General features: G+C 43.3%; 1 protein-coding gene across 1 annotated transcript in view; it reads left to right on the top strand.

Annotated features, from left to right (window-relative positions):
- Window positions 1-19,041, top strand: part of PRPF8 (pre-mRNA processing factor 8) — a 35,976-nt gene that overhangs the window by 10,430 nt on the left and 6,505 nt on the right. Inside the window, exons 21-31 of the mRNA XM_082860748.1 lie at window positions 73-311; window positions 536-682; window positions 866-1,076; window positions 1,273-1,389; window positions 16,816-17,063; window positions 17,165-17,344; window positions 17,548-17,683; window positions 17,799-17,968; window positions 18,144-18,273; window positions 18,388-18,534; window positions 18,733-18,894. Coding sequence (XP_082716874.1) covers window positions 73-311; window positions 536-682; window positions 866-1,076; window positions 1,273-1,389; window positions 16,816-17,063; window positions 17,165-17,344; window positions 17,548-17,683; window positions 17,799-17,968; window positions 18,144-18,273; window positions 18,388-18,534; window positions 18,733-18,894 — 1,887 coding nt within the window. The remainder of the gene's footprint in view (window positions 1-72; window positions 312-535; window positions 683-865; window positions 1,077-1,272; window positions 1,390-16,815; window positions 17,064-17,164; window positions 17,345-17,547; window positions 17,684-17,798; window positions 17,969-18,143; window positions 18,274-18,387; window positions 18,535-18,732; window positions 18,895-19,041) is intronic.

The following is a 19,041-nucleotide window of genomic DNA, read 5'->3' as shown; positions in this document are numbered from 1 at the left end:
GGGAGGGCAAAAGAGGATGGGCCCCGAGAAGCCTGGGACTTAGCCATGGTCAAGAGTTGTCTTTCTTTCTAGGACATGAACCATACGAATTCATACGGGATCATCAGAGGCCTGCAGTTTGCCTCATTCATCGTGCAGTACTATGGCTTGGTTATGGATTTGCTTGTGTTGGGATTGCACCGGGCCAGTGAGATGGCTGGTCCCCCTCAGATGCCAAACGATTTTCTCAGTTTCCAAGACATAGCCACTGAGGCTGCCCACCCCATCCGTCTTTTCTGCAGATACATCGATCGCATCCATATTTTTTTCAGGTGAGGGCTTGCCTGGATTGTTATCCTTGCAGGGTGTTGAGGTACATGCCCAGCTTCTGGAAGCAGCTCTTGTACCTTAGGTGACTTGCTGCTGGGTTGGGGCTCTAAAATGGGATGATCCTGTGAGTAGGGTGCAGGTTGGGGGTGGCCCCCGTCTGTGGAGCTGTAGGCCTCATGAGGTCGCAGTGTGCTTGGCCCTCAGCGTCACACCTTGTCTCGTGTAGGTTCACAGCAGATGAGGCTCGGGACCTGATCCAGCGTTACCTGACAGAGCACCCTGACCCCAACAACGAAAACATCGTTGGCTATAATAACAAGAAATGCTGGCCCCGAGACGCCCGCATGCGCCTCATGAAGCATGATGTCAACTTGTGAGTCTAAGTTGGGGCCGTGGGAGCTGGAATCAACCTGAGGGACCCAGAGGACAAGTAGAGGGAATTTATAAGGTGGTGTCCTGGGTGGAAGGGTGTACTCTGTTGGGATATCATCAGTCTGGCCTTTGAAGGGAAGTTCCTTCTAGGAGACTGATGTGACCCTATGTTCTCTGTGGGCAGGGGTCGGGCAGTATTCTGGGACATCAAGAACCGTCTGCCACGCTCAGTGACTACAGTTCAGTGGGAGAACAGCTTCGTGTCCGTGTACAGTAAGGACAACCCCAACCTGCTGTTCAACATGTGTGGTTTTGAGTGCCGCATCCTGCCTAAATGCCGCACCAGCTATGAGGAGTTCACCCACAAGGATGGCGTCTGGAACCTACAGAATGAGGTACAGCCTGGAGCGGGACCAGGGGGTAGTAGGAGTAGCATTACCATGCCTGTACATCCTGCGTAGGTGGGGGTGAGGTATACTGCGCACCTTTTCATTGTCAGTCAGTTGAGCTCTGTTGGGAGGGTAGGGCTCAGTGGTGGTTCTTGTCCCTGTGGCAGTTCCAGAGATAGTTAACCTTGACCTTATGGTTTAGGTTACTAAGGAGCGAACAGCTCAGTGTTTCCTGCGTGTGGATGATGAGTCAATGCAGCGCTTCCACAACCGTGTGCGTCAAATTCTGATGGCCTCTGGCTCCACCACCTTCACCAAGGTACGTACAGCAGTAGTGTCCTTTGTCTGTCTCACATCCCTTTCAGCTCTTCCCTCCTTTTCTCTCCTTTTTTCCCAACTGTGTCCAGTGTACTAGTCTCCATGCTTTATGGTACAGCAGCTTAGAGTGTCAAATCACCTCACAGTTGTTTCCTGAGAATTCCCTGTAGGAAATCTATAGCCTACTTCTGTGTAGTTGTGATGATTCTAAGTTAAGGTCAGGGTAGAAATTGGATTTTTAAATTTGAACAAAAATCAGCATTTTTGCATTGTCCCCAGGCTTGTTATCCAGGTCATACAGTTCATCTTTTGACCCGTAACATAATGTGCATGTTAAAAAGCAAGTATAATGAGCTATATCTCAGTGTTTATTTCCCCTTCAGTTGTTTCCAAAGGCCCAGCCGAAGGCAGCTGGAATTGAAAAAGAGTAATCTGAGGATTTGTTAACTGTGTGTGCTTAAGTTTCTGCAAGGTTTAAAAAGTCGCCTTGCTCTTTTCTGCTGCCTTCCCGTTCCACTAATGGTGCACATGAATGTCCTAGCTGATACTCTCAAGGGCATCAGTAATGCCAAAAAGAGAGGGAAGTGCTAGGTTGTTATTAGGCTGTGTTCCAAAGTCACTGTCCAGTTTCTGACTGTAATAATGAGGCAGGGTTACACTGGTGAATTTGAAATCATTGATGATCACAGAGCGGGCAAAACTGTGAATTTCACAGGCAGGTTAAACAAGTGATGTGATCAGCCCCAGATTTGCTGTGCAACTCAAAAGATCTAGAGAAATAGCAGAATATTCTGCTCTTGCCCTATCAGTTTGGTTTCATTGTACTGACAACTCAGCTGGCATTGTGGACCACAAAGAAGCAAGACATAAAAACACACAGGGAGTATTCTTTTTCTAGGAACGTTATATATACATAGAAATAAAATGCCTCAGTGGATTAAAAAAAAATCGCGTCATCCTGGTTTCTCTTAGAATAACTCTTAGTTGTAACATTTTCTCTCCTTCTGGCCTTCATATCCCTTTAAATATGCAGCATATAAAGAAGGTTTCCAATTTTTTAGTAATAGTTCTGTTAAGGATACTATATTTTGCGGTACACGGGCCTCTCACTGTTGTGGCCTCTCCCGTTGCAGAGCACAGGCTCTGGACGCGCAGGCTCAGCGGCCATGGCTCACGGGCCCAGCCACTCCGCGGTATGTGGAATCTTCCCGGACCGGGGCATGAACCCGTGTCCCCCTGCATCGGCAGGCGGACTCTCAACCACTGCGCCACCAGGGAACCCCAAGGACACATTTTTTTTATCTTAATATTTCTTACCTACCTTACCTACCTCATGATACTTTTTTTTTTTTTTTTGAGTATAGTGCAGGGAAAAAGTGTTTTGTCTTTTTAGGTTGGTTTATATTGTCCAAGAGTCAGATAACAGGAATTGTGTAACTCATTCATTGCATTTGTGTTTGTTGATAGCCACTGCGTTCAAGGCGTTACACACACACTACATGTGACATACAGTCTCTGCCTTCCAAGAGCTCACTACCTAGTTGGAGAGACAATGCATAGTCAAGAGAACTACAGTACAATGTGTTTATAGCTCTTGTGTTACTTGGGAATCTGTGAGAATCCTCAGGTTCATGACTGTAGCCCAGTCTGGGAGAGGAAGAGAGAAAGACTTCCTGAAAGAAATAACATGTGAGAGGCAGGTGAGGGAGAGCATTCTTTCAGCCAGAGGTATGAAGAGGTAGCCAGCGTGGTACATGTGAGGCCATAAAAAGTTTGGGTTTACAGCAATAAAACTGTGGAGGAGATGGAGGCTGGGTAGGTAAGCAGAGCTAGATCATGGAGGGCATCGCCTGCCTTGTTAAGAATCCCATAAGAGTCCCAGGGGACTTCTCTGGCAGTCCAGTGGTTAAGACTCTGGGCTCCCAATTCAGGGGACACAGGTTCGATCCCTGGTTGGGGAACTAAGATCCCGCGTGCCACATGGCGTGGCCAAAAATAAAATTCCATAAGGGTCTTGAGCATGGGAGTGACTTTTTCAGATTTCCGTTCCGTGTTAGGTGGTTCACTCGTGCAGCTGTGGGGAAGATGGATTCAGAAGAGGAGGAGGAAAGATGAGGTTTGGGGACTACTGCTGAAGTCCAGATAGAGATGATGAGAACCGTGAACGTACGCAGAGGGGAACAGATTGGATAAATAGTAGGTACAGTCAGCAGAGCTTCATTTTGGTGAAATGCCAGAGGGAAAGGAAGTCAAAATAACATTCAGTTTTTGGCATGGGTGGCTAGGTGAATGTTGGTGCCATCAGCTGGAAGACTGCAGAAAGAAGAGCAGGTTTAGGAGAGAAGATAAATGAACTCAGTTTAGGATATGAAAAGTTTGACGTTCCTGAGAACATCCAGATAGAGGTTCCAGCGGGCACTTATTTGTATCGTATTTCTTCAGTTCCAAAATACATATATGGGTGTGTGTATTTAGTGGTACCTCTTAGATTTGATGAAAAGCATTATGAGTTTGAAGCTCCAGGAAGAGAAACGAGGTGAGAAAGTAAGAGCGACTAGGGGCAACTTAGAGGTTCCTGTAGGATGTCCAAGTGGAGATAACTTTGGAATCTGAAGCTTGGGGAAGATGTCTGGGTTGCAAATATAGATTTAGGAGTCTGTCAATATGAAGGAGATGGTTGAAAACTCAAGAGTGAGCAAGATTATCTGGGGAAATTGTAAGGAGCGAGAAGAGCAGAGGGGTGAGTTTGGAACCGTAGGGAACACTGAGCAGCATGGCCAGACTGGGAGAGCGCCAGGCCATGGATGCCAAGCCTGTCAGGAATTGGGATGGGCACTTAACAGTGTCAGTTGCCTAAGTGTGTTTCAGTCAGATAAGGCCCGAAGTATCCATTGGATTTGGCAGTCAGGATGTCATGGATGACCTTAGCAAGAGCTGTTTCAGGAATATGGGGATAAATGCCAGATTGCAGTGGGTGAGGCTTTATGGGAAGTGAGGGAGTGGAGCCGGCAAGCACTGTCAGTTTGCCAGAGCAGGAGGAGGAGGAGGAGGAGGAGGGACATTAGACGCCACCTAGAGGGAGATAGAAGTCAAGGCAGGTATTTTAAAATGGGAGTGATGGGAGTATGTGTACAGTAAGGAGCCAGTAGCGGTTCAGAGTGCAGCAGAGAATCCTGGTAGGTGATGGAACGGTGTCTGCTCCGCAGGGATAGAGTAAAGGGAAAACAGAGGGAAGCATCTTCTGAACCTAGTAGAAAGAGGTCTGCATAGTTGTAAATATAGATAAGTTTAGTGGGAAGTTATAACAAGCCTTGCATTTTTCAGCTTCACCTGGGCTGGGGTGAGGGGCAGGGGGTGCTGGACTTGAGCACAGTGGTGAGGGTGGGATTCGATTGTTGAAGAAACTGCACTGAGGGTTTTAAGAGAGTGAAGACAACTGTGAGTGAGTGTGGGCTCTTCCCAGAACTTCTCAGCTTCGCAAGCTCTCAGCAACGGGCTGGAGAAGGTGGATAGATTGTAGTGCTGATTTAGGACTAGGGTTTTGCCAGAGGGCTGTTGTGGAGTGGTAAGGGGCTGGATGCAGGGGAATCAAGGGTGCTAGCCCCTATTGGAATCCTGGATATTGGGAGGGAGAGAAGGAAGAGACCAGAAGAGGCCAGTGGCCTTGGGAAAAAATACAGGGATCAAAGGAATATATGTGTGAGAGGTAAGAGCCTGAGTAAAGGAGGACTGTCAGAGGTCAGGTAGGCAGTTTAATATAGTCCTTAGAATAATGGGTTCTGGAGTCAGACTAGGATTAGTCATAGCTCTACCACATTACTCTTGGGATCTGGGTTAAGTCACCCACCCACTCTGGGCCTTAGTTCCCTCATCCATAAAATGGGGGTACTGATATGCTAGCTAGCTCAGAGAGCTTTTGCGAGAAATGATGCTTATAATAAGCTATATTACTCAACAGATTTTGTAATAAATGTTTGCTGTCGTTGATTAGAGGCGTCTCAGAGATTATGATCAGATAGTACAGTATTGGAATTTGTTTCCTGAGGTGTGTTAAGGTAAAGCAGTTCTTGTAATAAAATTTCTTGGTCCTCCAAGGTTGATAATAGAAGGGAAATCTCCAGTAGGGCTAGAGGTGGCTGGACCTTATGGCGCTATTCTTGTCCTTCCCCCCAGACTCACTTGTAGTTATTACTGATGGGGGCACTTTAGGTGCTACCCCCATTCTTGCTTTATGTACATGCAGTGCAGTAGCCCAGGCTTCGAGCCAGGACTCCTTCAGTCCTAGTAGTAGCTATGAAATAAGACTGGAACATTTAAACAAGACTTTGATATGGGCCAGGAATAACAGAAGGAAAATAGAAATGCACCACATTAGATCATATGACTTACAAGGTGCAGCCTACTTAGCTTTAGCTTATGAAGGACCGTAAGGCCACCTTCCTGCTGAGTTCCCTGTCTTCCCACAAACAGCATTCTCTCTGTCCTTCACCAGGGAATCCCTTTAAGCATGTGTAGATGACTTAAAGTCTAAAGCCAAGAGGAAAAGAACATGTTTGCCTGGCAGTAGATGTATTTCTCTGTTCTTGTTTTGTTTTGACTTTTGTTTTACATTATTTATTTTTTGAAAACTTTGTTTTTTTAGAGCACTTTTAGATTTATAATAAAATTGAGAGGAAGGCACAGAGATTTCCCATTAACCCCTGCCCCCACATGTGCAGAGCCTCCTCCATTATCAACATTACTCACCAGAGTGGTACATTTTTTTTTACCAAGGATGAGCCTACATCGACACATCATAACCACCCAAAGTCCTTAGTTTACCTTAGGGTTCACTCTTGGTGGTATATATTCTGTGGGTTTGGGCAAATGTATAAGAACACATATCCATCATTAAAATATCAGAGAGAGTATTTTTGCTGCCCTAAAAGTTCTCTGTTCTCTGCCTGTTCATCTCCTCTGCCCCAGCTATGTGTTTAGTTTTAGATGGAAAAAATTTGTTGTCTAATGTACCATGGTTCAAAAGGACACAGTAAAAGTTCCCATTAATTTTTTACCAGTTACGTTTTCACTTACAGTAAAAAGAAATTAAATACTAACAGAACCCAGAAAACACCCAGAATCCCATCATCCTAACATCAGTTTTATTTTCCACATTCCCACCCAAGTTGGTCATGTGCCATGATGGGCAGTTTATGTGAATTGAATTTGTTTTTTTTATGAAGACTTAATATGTGTGAAGTTCTTACCATGGTACCTAGTACATGGAATCACTCAGTGTTATTCTCTTTCTTGCCTCCCCTCATCCCCAGGAACTTCTGCTATCCTTAAAGGAATGTGATAACTCCTTGGGAATTCATACTTACTCCCTAATGGGAATAAAGCACCGGTAACTGCAGCAGAACTGGAGTGTTCTGTGATACAAACCATGCAGCTTGTGATTCAAAGGACCAAATACAGTCAGAGAACTTACTAAGACTCGGAGTTGTCTTGCTGAAGTCTACTTGCTTTATTCCCAGATCTAGCCCATTCTGGTCCCCAGCTCTCCGCTCTCGTTGCTATAGGTCTGTTGCCTTGGTTGTCTCATCCTGAGCACAAGCTGGATGCTCAGTTTTGCTTTTGTGATTTGATTCAGGCTGTTACCTCATCCAGGAGTCACTTCATCCTGCCTGTCTGAATACTATTTGCTCAAGGCTAATTCTTGTGATAACTCCAGCCAATGTGATCTTTCACTTCAAGAATTGCCTAGCAAACGTATTCCTTACCTTAAAGTGTTGATTATATCGTTTGGTATTTTGTGGTTGCTCTCTTTTTCAAAGATTGATCTTTTGGTTTCACTGATTTTTTTTTTTAATTTAATTAATTTATTTTTGGCTGCGTTGGGTCTTTGTTGCTGCGCGTGGGCTTTCTCTAGTTGCAGTGAATGGGGGCTACTCTTCATTGCAGTGTGCGGGCTTCTCATTGCAGTGGCTTCTCTTGTTGCGGACCACCGGCTCTAGGTACGTGGGCCTCAGTAGTTCTGACGCATGGGCTTAGTTGCTCTGCAACATGTGGGATCTTCCCGGACCAGGGCTCGAACCTGTGTCCCCTGCATTGGCAGACGGATTCTCAACCGCCACCAGGGAAGCCCAGTTTCATTGATTTTTATTTTTCTCTTTTCTATTTCATTGATTCTGCTCTTTTGCTTACTTTGGGTTTAATTTGCTGTTAGTTTTCTAGTTTGTTAAGGTAAAAGGTTAGATGATGACAATTTTGGACCTTTCTTTTTTTTTTTTTTTTTTTTTTTTTTTGCGGTATGCGGGCCTCTCACTGTTGTGGCCTCTTCCGTTGCGGAGCACAGGCTCCGGACGCGCAGGCTCAGTGGCCATGGCTCACGGGCCCAGCCGCTCCGCGGCATGTGGGATCTTCCCAGACCGGGGCACGAACCCGTGTCCCCTGCATCAGCAGGCAGACTCTCAACCACTGCGCCACTAGGGAAGCCCTGGACCTTTCATTTTAATAGAAATATTCAGTGCTGAAAAATCTCCTTTTAATAAAAGCACTGCTTTAGCTGCATCCCTCAAGTTTTTTTTTTTCAATTAATTTATTTTTTATTTATTTATTTTTGCCTGTGTTGGGTCTTCGTTGCTGCGTGCCGGCTTTCTCTAGTTGCGGCGAGTGGGGGCTACTCTTCATTGAGGTGCCCAGGTTTCTCATTGTGGTGGCTTCTCTTGTTGCGGAGCACAGGATCTAGGCACGCGAGCTTCAGTAGTTGTGGTACGGGGGTTCAGTAGTTGTGGCTCGTGGGTTCTGGAGCGCAGCCTCAGTAGTTGTGGCACAGGGGCTTAGTTGCTCCGTGGCATGTGGGATATTCCTGGACCAGGGCTCAAACCCATGTCCCCTGCATTGGCAGGTGGATTCTTAACCACTGTGCCACCAGGGAAGCCCTGTATCCCTCAAATTTTGATAGGTTTTCATTTTCATTCAGTTAAAAATGTTTTCTAATTTCCCTTGTGAGTTCTTTTTTTGTCATTTTTTTTTTTTTTACTCAAATTATATATGTATTTTTAAAATTTATTTTATTTATTTATTTGGCTGCATCAGGTCTTAGTTGAGGCACGCAGGGTCTTCAGTCATGGCATGCAGGATCTTTCAGTTGCAGCATGCGAACTCTTAGTTGCGGCATGAATGTGAGGTCTAGTTCCCTGACAAGGGATCAAACCCGGGCCCCCTGCACTGGGAGTGTGGAGTCCTAGCGACTGGACCACCAGGGAAGTCCCTCTCTTATGAGTTCTTATTTTACCCATAGGTTACTTAGAAGTATGTTGTTGAATTTTCAAATATTATTTGAGGGGTTTTCCAGGTGTTTTTCTTTTATTAGTATCTAGTTTAATTCCATTATGGTCAGAAAACACTCTTTATGATCTTAGTTTTCTCAAGTGTATTTAGACTTGTTTTATGGTTTCGCATATATAGTGACTGCCTTCGCGTGTACTTGAGAAAGAATCTGTATTCTGCTTTGTTGGGTTTTACAAATGTCATTTAGGTTTAGTCAAGTGATTGTGTTGTTCAAGTCCTTCTGTGTCTCTTTTTTCTTATGTCTATTTCTATCAGTTACTGAGAGAAGATTGTCATAAGTCGTGGATTTATTTCCCTTTTCAGGTTCCTCTTTTTATTTTGGCTTTAGAGACACCATTCACTTTGTTAAAGACATCCAAGCTTATAACATAAAGACACATGACATTTTTTCAGAAATTTATATCTTTTTTGAGCACAGAAGAATGTCTGAAGTTCAGACTGCTCTGGTAGCTTTTAAATATTTAGTCAAAGTTGGGCAAAGCATAATTGGCTTGGCTTACAGGTGGAAAACCAAGGAAGAGTCGTCAGGAGATTAGCAGGCTTAAGGGAGTAGGGAGCCATCTCACTGAGACCAAAATGCAAACTGACAAACTTTTTGTCCAAGAACCTGCATATGGGTGATGACCAAGGAGTTGTGCCAGGTAGAATGCTGTATCATGTACCTGAAGATACAGCTAGAATTAGAAATGAACTTTACAACTGGTGCACACATAGACATTTCAATAGATAGAAGCAACTCTGTTGACACCCCAGCAAGAAATATGTATTGTTCATACTGTTGGGCATAATTATTTAATTTTTTTTGAATCTTATGCTTAAACAGGTCCATGATATTTTGCTTCATATATTTTGAAGCTCTGTTATTAGGTATATAATATATTTATTATTTTTTTAAAGATTTAATTTTATTTATTTTTTGCTGCGTTGGGTTTTGTTGCTGTGCGTGGGCTTTCTCTGGTTGCAGCGAGTGGGGTTGCTCTTCGTTGCCGTACACGGGCTTCTCCTCACCGTGGCTTCTCTTGTTGCGGAGCATGGGCTCTAGGCCTGCGGGCTTTAGTTGTGGCATGCGGGCTCAGTAGTTGTGGCGCACGGGCTTAGTTGCTCCATGGCATGTGGGATCTTCCCAGACCAGGGATCAAACCCGTGTCCCCTGCATTGGCAGGCAGATTCTTATCCACTGTGCCACCAGCGAAGTCCCTAAGTATGTAGTATATTTAGAATTACTATATCTTCTTAACGAATTGACTCCTTTATCATCATGAAATATTCCTCTTTATTCCTTGTAATATTCTCTGTTCTGAAGTCTACTTTGTCTGATATCAGTAGTGCCCCTCTGGCTTTGTTTTGTGTGTGCATGGATGTCTTTTTCCATCCTTATACTTTTAATCTGTGTCGTTATAATTAAAGTTAACTTCTTATAGATTGCATTTAATTGGTTCTTGCTTTTTAAATTCAGTTTAACAATCTTTGCCTTACAAATAGTCTAAACACTCCAATTAAGTTTAATATGACTGTTAATGTCGTTGAGTTTAAACCTGCCATCTCATCCTTTGTTCTTTATTCTGCTTTTTTCCTCTTTTCCTGCCTTCTTTTTAATTTATTTTTTAAACAGGAGAAAAACAAAAGTTTCATAACATATATATGTGGGAGAGACCCAGGAAAACTGAGTAACTCATTTTCCTGCCTTCTTTTGGATTGAGTGGGGTTTTGGTATGATTTTAATTTATCTCCACACTTCACTTATTAACTACACTTCTTTGTTTTTTATTGGTTGCTCTAGGGTTTACAGTATACGTCTCTGACTTACTGTGACCACTAGTCTAGTATCACATTACATATTGTACGAGAACCTTTCAATAATGTACTTTCATTTTCCTCCTCATTTTTTGTAGTGTTTGTGTTTTTTTGTTTTTTTGGCCACGCCCCACGGCATGCAGGATCTTAGTTCCCTGACCAGGGATCAAACCCGTGCGCCCTGCAATGGAAGTGAGAAGTCTTAACCACTGGATGGCCAGGGAAGTCCCTGTAGTGTTTTTGTTATATGCTTTAACTGTACCTGTATTATAAACACAGTGATACTTTGTTACTGTTTTGGCTTTAAACAACAGCCTTTTTATCTTTTACAGAAATTACAAAATGAAAAAAAAAATGTCTTTTACATTTTACCCACATACTTACTATTTCTGGTGTTCTCCATTACTTTATGTAGGTCCAGGTTTCCATCTGGTATTGTTTTCCTTCTGCTTAAAGAATTTCCATTAACATTTCTTGTAGTAAAGGTGTACTGGCAGTGAATACACTCTGCTTTTGTTTGTCAGAAAAAGTGTTTATTTTGCCTTCATTATTTTTTCTGCAGCTTTACAATGTTGTTAATCCCATCTGTACATTTTAAAATTTCAGATATTGTAATTTTTATCTCTAAAAGTTTCATTTGGGTCTTTAACATCTTCTGTTTCTTTCCTCATTATGTTCATGTTTTTCTTTATATACTCAAGCATAATTATAAAACGTTCAATAGCTGTTGTAAGATCTTTGTCTACTAATTCCATCATCTGTTGTTTCCAGGTCTGTTTGTACTGTTTGATTTTTCTTCTGTTTATGGGTAATTTATTCCTACTTCTTTGTATGCATCCAATATTTGATTGGATGCTAGAAATTGTGTAATTTATATTGATTTATGGATTTTGTTATATTCCTTTAAAGAGTGTTGGGTTGTGTTCTGGTGTACAGTTCAGTAACTTGTGGTTTAGTTTGATCCTTTTGAGGCTTGCTTTTAATTTTAAGCTTCTTAGTTATAGTGAATCCAGAGCACCCTTTCTTCTGGGGCTAATTTATCTCCACTACTAAGTTGATAACTTTCTATGGACTATACCTAATTCCCATTTATTATGAAGTCTCTGTATGGCTGGCGGGAACACAAACTGTTGTCAACCTTATGTGAGCTGTGGGACTTGTTCAGCTTACTGATCTGGTGGTGGTTCTTTCTTTGACCTCAGAGGTTTTTGTTTTTTTTTTTTAACATCTTTATTGGAGTATAATTGCTTTACATTGTTGTGTTAGTTGCTGCTGTATAATAAAAAAATATGAAATGCTTCACGAATTTGCGTGCCATCCTTGCACGGGGGCCATGCTAATCTTCTCTGTATCGTTGCAGTTTTAGTATATGTGCTGCCGAAGCAGGCATGACCTCGGAGTTCTATAGCCTGCAAATGGATCCCTTCATGGGTCTTCAGAGATCTCTCTTTTTTTTTTTTGGTTGCGCTGTGCAGCTTTTGCAGTATCTCAGTTCCCTGACCAGAGATTAACTGGCGCCACAGCAGTGAAAGCCCAGAATCCTAACGACTAGGCCACCAGGGAACTTGCAGATCTTTCTCTTTTTTTTGAAGTATGACTGACTTACAATATTATGTTAGTTTCAGGTAAACAATATAGTGATTTGCTCTTTTTACACATTACAAAATGATCACCAGGATAAGTCTAGTTACTATCTGTCACTACACAAAATTATAATATTCCCTATACTGTACATTACATCCCCATGACTTACTTATTTTATAACTGGAAGTTTGTACTTCTTAGTCTCCCTCAACTATTTCACTCATTCCCCCACCCTTCCAAGTATCCGTGTTGTTGCAGATGGCAAGATTTCATTCTTTTTTATGCCTGAGTAATATTTCTGTGTGTGTGTGTGTATACATACCACATCTCCTTTATCCATTTATCTATCAATAGACATTTAAGTTGCTTCCATATATTGGCTATTTCAAATAATGCTGCAGTGAACATGGGGATGCACATATCTTTTCGAATTAGTGTTTTTGTTTTCTTCGGATAAATACCCAGGAGTAGAATTGCTAGATTGTATGGTTGTTCTATTTTTAATTTTTTGAGGAACTTCCATACTGTTCTTTATAATGTCTGCACCACTTTACATTCCCATCAGTAGTACGGTAGTACACGAGGGTTCCCTGTTCTCCACATCCTTGTCAATGCTTGTTACTTGTATTTTTGATAATAGCCATTCTGGCAAGTGTGAGGAGACATCTCGTTGTGGTTTTGATTTGCATTTCCTTTATGATTAGTGATGTTGAGCATCTTTTCATGTGTCTATTGGACATCTTTATATCTTCTCTGGAAAAATGTCTTTTCAGCTCCTCTGCTGAAAAGACATTTTAAATCAGGTTTTTGTTTTGTTTTTTTTATGTTGAGTTGTATGAGTTCTTTGTATTGGGTTGGCCAAAAAAGTTCGTTCATAAGATGTTATGGAAAAACCTGAATGAACTTTTCGGCCAACCCAATGTTTTGCGTATTAACCCCTTATCAGATATATCATTTGTAAATATCACCTCCTGTTCAGTGGGCTTTCTTTCCATTTTGTTGATAATTTCTTTTGCTGTGCAAAAGCTTTTATTTATTTATTTATTTTTGGCTGTGTTGCGTCTTTGTTGCTGCGTGAGGACTTTCTCTAGTTGCGTCCAGCGGGGGCTACTCTTCGTTGAGGTGTGCAGGCTTCTCACTGCAGTGGCTTCTCTTGTTGAGGAGCATGGGCTCTAGGTGTGCGGGCTTCAGTAGTTGTGACTCGTGGGCTATAGAGCACAGGCCCAGTAGTTGTGGCACACGGGCTTAGTTGCTCCACAGCATGTGGGATCCTCCTGGACCAGGGATCAAACCTGCGTCCCCTGCATTGACAGGCGGATTCTTAACCACTGCGCCACCAGGGAAGCCCCTGTGCAAAACCTTTTTAGTTTGATATAGTCGCATTTCTTTTTTTTTTTTTTTTTTTTGCGGTACGTGGGCCTCTCACGGTTGTGACCTCTCCCGTTGTGGAGGACAGGCTCCAGACGCTCAGGCTCAGCGGCCACGGCTCACAGGCACAGCCGCTCCATGGCATGTGGGATCTTCCCAGACTGGGGCACAAACCCGTGTCCACTGCATCGGCAGGCGGACTCTCAACCACTGTGCCACCAGGGAAGCCCCGTTTGTTTTTTGTTTTGTTTTGTTTTCTTTTCTTTTCTTTCTTCATTTTATTTATTTATTTTTTTCCCCATTTCTTAATTTTTTGTTTCCCTTGCCTGAGGAGACATATCCAAAAAGTATTCCTAAGACTAAGGTCAAAGAGAGTACTGCCTGTGTTTTCTTCTAGGAGTTTTTGGATTTTTTTAATAAATTTATTTATTTTATTTTTTGCTGCATTGGGTCTTCATTGCTGCGTGCTTTCTCTAGTTGTGAGCGGGGGCTACTCATCGTTGCAGTGCACGGGCTTCTTGTTGCAGAGCACGGGCTCTAGGCATGCGGGCTTCAGTAGTTGTGGCTCGTGGGCTCTAGAGTGCAGGCTGAGTAGTTGTGGTGCACGGGCTTAGTTGCTCCGCGGCATGTGGGATCTTCCTGGACTGGGGCTCGAACCTGTGTTCTCTGCATTGGCAGGCAGATTCTTAACCACTGCGCCACCAGGGAGGTCCCTCTTCTAGGAGTTTTATAGTTTCAGGTCTTACATTTAAATCTTTTATCCATTTTGCCTTTATTTTTTGTGTATGTTGTGAGAAAGTCCAGTTTGATTCTTTTGCATTAGCTGTCGCTGTCTTTTCCCCAGTGTATATTCTTGCTTTCTTTGTTGTAGATTAATTGACCATAACAGCATGGGTTTATTCCTGGGCTCTCTATTCTGATCCATTGACCTATGGGTTTGTTTTTGTGCCACTACTATACTGTTTGAGTACCGTAGCTTTGTAATATAGTTTGAAATCAGGAGGTGTGATACTTTCTACTTTGTTCTTTATCAGGATTGTTTTGGCTTTTCAGGGTCTTTTGTGTTTCCATACAAATATTAAAATTATTGGTTCTAGTTCTGTGAAAAATGTCTTTGGTATTTTGATAGGGATTCCATTGAATTTGTAGATGGACTTGAGGGTGTGGTCATTTTAACAATACTCTTTTTTTTTAATGTATTTATTTTTCGCTGTGTTGGATCTTTGTTGCTGCGCACGGGCTTTCTCTAGTTGCGGTGAGTGGGGGCTGCTCTTCATTGCGGTGCATGGGCTTCTCATTGTGGTGGCTTCTCTTGTTGCAGAGCATGGGCTCTAGGCACATGGGCTTCTGTAGTTGTGGCATGTGGGCTCAGTAGTTGTGGCTCGCGGGCTTAGTTGCTCCGTGGTATGTGGGATCTTCCCAGACCAGGACTCGCAGCCATGTCCCCTGCAGTGGAAGTGTGGAGTCGACCACTGGACCGCCAGGGAAGTCCCTCACCAAGTTCTTACAGTTTTCCAAGTACAGGTCTTTTATCTCCTTGGATTGAGTTATTCCTAGTTGTTGTTTGGTTTCGTTTGGGTTTTTTTGGTTTTTTGTTTTTTAGATTTTTTTTTTTCCCTTGGTCGTACTGTGCAGCATGTGGGATCTTAGTTCCCCAACCGGGATTGAACCTGTGCCCCTTGCATTGGAAGCATGGAGTCTTAACCACTGGATCACCAGGGAAGTCCCTGGTTTGGTTTGGTTTTTTGATGCAATCATAAACGGGATTGTTTTCATAATTTCTCTTTCTGATAGTATTCAGAAATGCAATAGATTTCTCTACGTTAATTTTGTATCCTGCCATGTTACTGAATTCATTGATGAGTTCTGATAGTTTTTTGGTGGTGTCTTTAGGATTTTCTATGTATAATATCATGTCATCTGCAAACAGTGACAGTTTCACTTTTTTCCAATTTGGAATTTTTTTTTTAATATATTTATTTATTTATTTTTGGCTACATTGGGTCTTCGTTGCTGCGTGTGGGCTTTCTCTGGTTGCAGCGAGCGGGGGCTACTATTTGTTGTTGTGTGAGGGCTTCTCATTGCGGTGGCTTCTCTTGTTGTGGAGCACGGGCTCTAGGCCTGCGGGCTTCAGTAGTTGTGGCACGTGGGCTCTGGAGAGCGCACGCTCAATAGTTGTGGCACATGAGCTTGGTTGCTCCGCAGCATGTGGGATCTTCCCAGACCACGGCTCAAACCTGTGTCCCCTGCATTGGCAGGCAGATTCTTAACCACTGTGCCACCAAGGAAGTCCCTGGATTTCTTTAATATCTTTTTCTTGTCTGGTTGCTGTGGCTAGGACTTTCAATAATGTGTTGAATAAAAGTGGTGAGAGTGGGCATCCTTGTCTCATTTCTGATCTTAAAGGAAATTCTTTCAGCTTTTTTTTTTTTTTTAATTTTTTGGCTGTTCCGCATGGCATGTGGGATCTTCCCTGCGCCACCAGGGAAGCCCAACTTTATGTTTTTATTGAAATGAAATTCACACTTTTAAAGTATACAATTCAGTGGTTTTCATTATATGCATAAAATTGTGCAGCCATAACCACTAATTCCAGAAAATTTTCATCACCCCACAAAGAAACCCTATACCCATTAGCAGTCACTCACTCCCCATGTCCCTCCCTGCCCCAGTCCTCTGGCCACCCCTAATCTACCTCCTGTCTGTATGGATTTGTTTCTTCTGGACATTTCATATAAATGGATCATGTATGTGACCTTTTTCATCTGGTTTCTTTCACTTAGTATAATGTTTACAAGGTTTATCCATGTTGTAGCATACATCAGTATTTCAGTCCTTTTCATGGCTAAATAATATTCCATAATATGGCTGTACACCATTTTGTTTATTTGTCGGTTGATGGACATTTGGTTTTTTTCTACTTTTTGGCTATTATGAATAATGCTTTTGTGAACATTTGTGTACGTATTTTTGTGTGGACATATGTTTTTATTTCTCTTGGGTATATACCTAGGAGTAGAATTGTTGGGTCATATGGTAACTCTCTTTAACCTTTTGAGGAGCTGCCAGGCTGTTTCAGTGTGGCTGCACTATTTCATATTCCTACCAGCAGTATATGAGAGTTCCATTTTCTCCACATCCTTGTAACTATCTTATAGCCATTGCAGTGGGTGTTAAGTAGTATCTCAGTGATTTTGATTTATACACACTTCCCTAATGACATTGAGCTCAAATCTTTCTTGAGAACTAGGGAGAATATAACTAATTGTATCTGGTGGTTCCTAGCCACACACCCTGTCCCTGCAATGACTTATCTATAATTTACTTCTTTTTCACTTATCTTCAGATTGTGAATAAGTGGAACACAGCTCTTATTGGCCTTATGACATACTTTCGGGAGGCTGTGGTGAACACCCAGGAGCTCCTGGACTTGCTGGTGAAGTGTGAGAACAAGATCCAGACACGAATCAAGATTGGCCTCAACTCCAAGATGCCGAGTCGCTTCCCCCCTGTCGTGTTCTACACCCCTAAGGAGTTGGGTGGACTTGGCATGCTCTCAATGGGCCATGTGCTCATCCCCCAATCTGACCTCAGGTAGGACTTGGCTGAAAATCTTGCTAGACCCTGAGGGAAGGAGATGTTTCTTTATTTTCAGTTTTTATTTTTTATCTAATCTTGTTTGTGTCCCCAAACAGGTGGTCCAAGCAGACAGATGTAGGTATCACACACTTTCGTTCAGGAATGAGCCATGAAGAAGACCAGCTGATTCCCAACTTGTATCGCTACATACAGCCCTGGGAGAGTGAGTTCATTGATTCTCAGCGGGTCTGGGCTGAGTATGCACTCAAGAGACAAGAGGCCATTGCGCAGAACAGGTGGGCATCCAGGAGGGCGTAGCAGTCCTTTTGAGTGGTGTGACCTTTGAGTCCTGCCTGGAGGTCAGGAGTAGAGCATGCCGTATTTTTATGGCGTCAAGGAAGTAGGTTGTATGTCTGACCCTGTTTATCCTTGGCCAGGGAGGAATGCTGAACTCTTCATATGAGTATTTGTTTTAACTTTGATCTTTTTTCCTTGGCAGACGACTGACCCTAGAAGATCTAGAGGATTCATGGGATCGTGGCATTCCTCGAATCAACACCCTCTTCCAGAAGGACCGGCACACACTGGCTTATGATAAGGGTTGGCGTGTCCGAACTGACTTTAAGCAGTACCAGGTACGTGGAGGGGATAGTGGAGAGATTTTCCCTGAATCAGGAGAGTCTGTGGCCATGCTGGGAACCTGGAGCAGTGGGCACCCAGAAGCTTCACCGTACCTACCTTGCCATCTAGGTTTTGAAGCAGAACCCTTTTTGGTGGACACACCAGCGGCATGATGGAAAGCTCTGGAACCTGAACAACTACCGTACAGACATGATCCAGGCCCTGGGTGGTGTGGAAGGCATTCTGGAACACACTCTCTTCAAGGGCACTTACTTCCCTACTTGGGAGGGGCTTTTCTGGTGAGGATTCTGTTCTCCCCTTACAGTGACCTCTCACATGTCACAGCCCTCTGAGCTCATCCCTCATATGCTTTTGTGTTCTACTGCGTTGTTTCCCACACAGCCACCCCAGGAGGTCAGCAGTGCTCTGGGGGATGGCAGGACGTCACTTTACCTCGTCTCTTCTGCTTCCCAGGGAGAAGGCCAGTGGTTTTGAGGAGTCTATGAAGTGGAAGAAACTAACCAATGCTCAGCGATCAGGATTGAACCAGATTCCCAATCGTAGATTCACCCTCTGGTGGTCCCCAACCATCAACCGAGCCAACGTGAGTGTGATTGATAGACATGGGAGATGGGAAGCTAAAAACAAGAGTTTCTACTTCCTTAATTATGTCCTGAGAACCTCTCGGTCTCTAGTGTCGCTCTTTTTTTCCTGTCAGGTATACGTAGGCTTTCAGGTGCAGCTGGACCTGACAGGTATCTTCATGCACGGCAAGATCCCCACACTGAAGATCTCTCTCATCCAGATCTTCCGAGCTCACCTGTGGCAGAAGATCCACGAGAGCATCGTTATGGACTTGTGTCAGGTGGGCTAGAATTGAGGGGAGATGATGCCACAAAAAGTCAGGTCGGCTCTCTCTTTTCGGTATGGGAAATCCACCCTCAGAGCTCCAAGGATGAGACTTGTGTTGTGGTCCCAGGTGCCACATTATCTTAAGTTCTATAAGCCCTCATTCTAAGTGGGCTTCCATAACCAGTCATAAGCTTTCCACCTTTGCCTCCAGGTGTTTGATCAGGAACTGGATGCACTGGAAATTGAGACAGTACAAAAGGAGACAATCCACCCCCGAAAGTCCTATAAGATGAACTCTTCCTGTGCAGATATCCTGCTCTTTGCCTCCTATAAGTGGAATGTCTCCCGGCCCTCATTGCTGGCAGACTCTAAGTAAGTGCCTTACGACCCAGCCCTAGGCATCTAAGAAGCTTAGTTTTACTATTCTAGCAGCACTACTTTAGAAATTGTCCCTGGTTGCCTTTCTTTCTAATTTGAAACAAGTTCTACCCCTGATTCTCTTAACACCCTCAGCCAGGTC

The sequence above is a fragment of the Leucopleurus acutus genome (assembly GCF_964270905.1).
Source record: "Leucopleurus acutus genome assembly, chromosome: 19".
Taxonomy (NCBI): Eukaryota; Metazoa; Chordata; class Mammalia; order Artiodactyla; family Delphinidae; genus Leucopleurus; species Leucopleurus acutus.
Note: the sequence above shows the minus strand (reverse complement) of the source record. Positions and strands in the feature narration are given on the sequence as shown.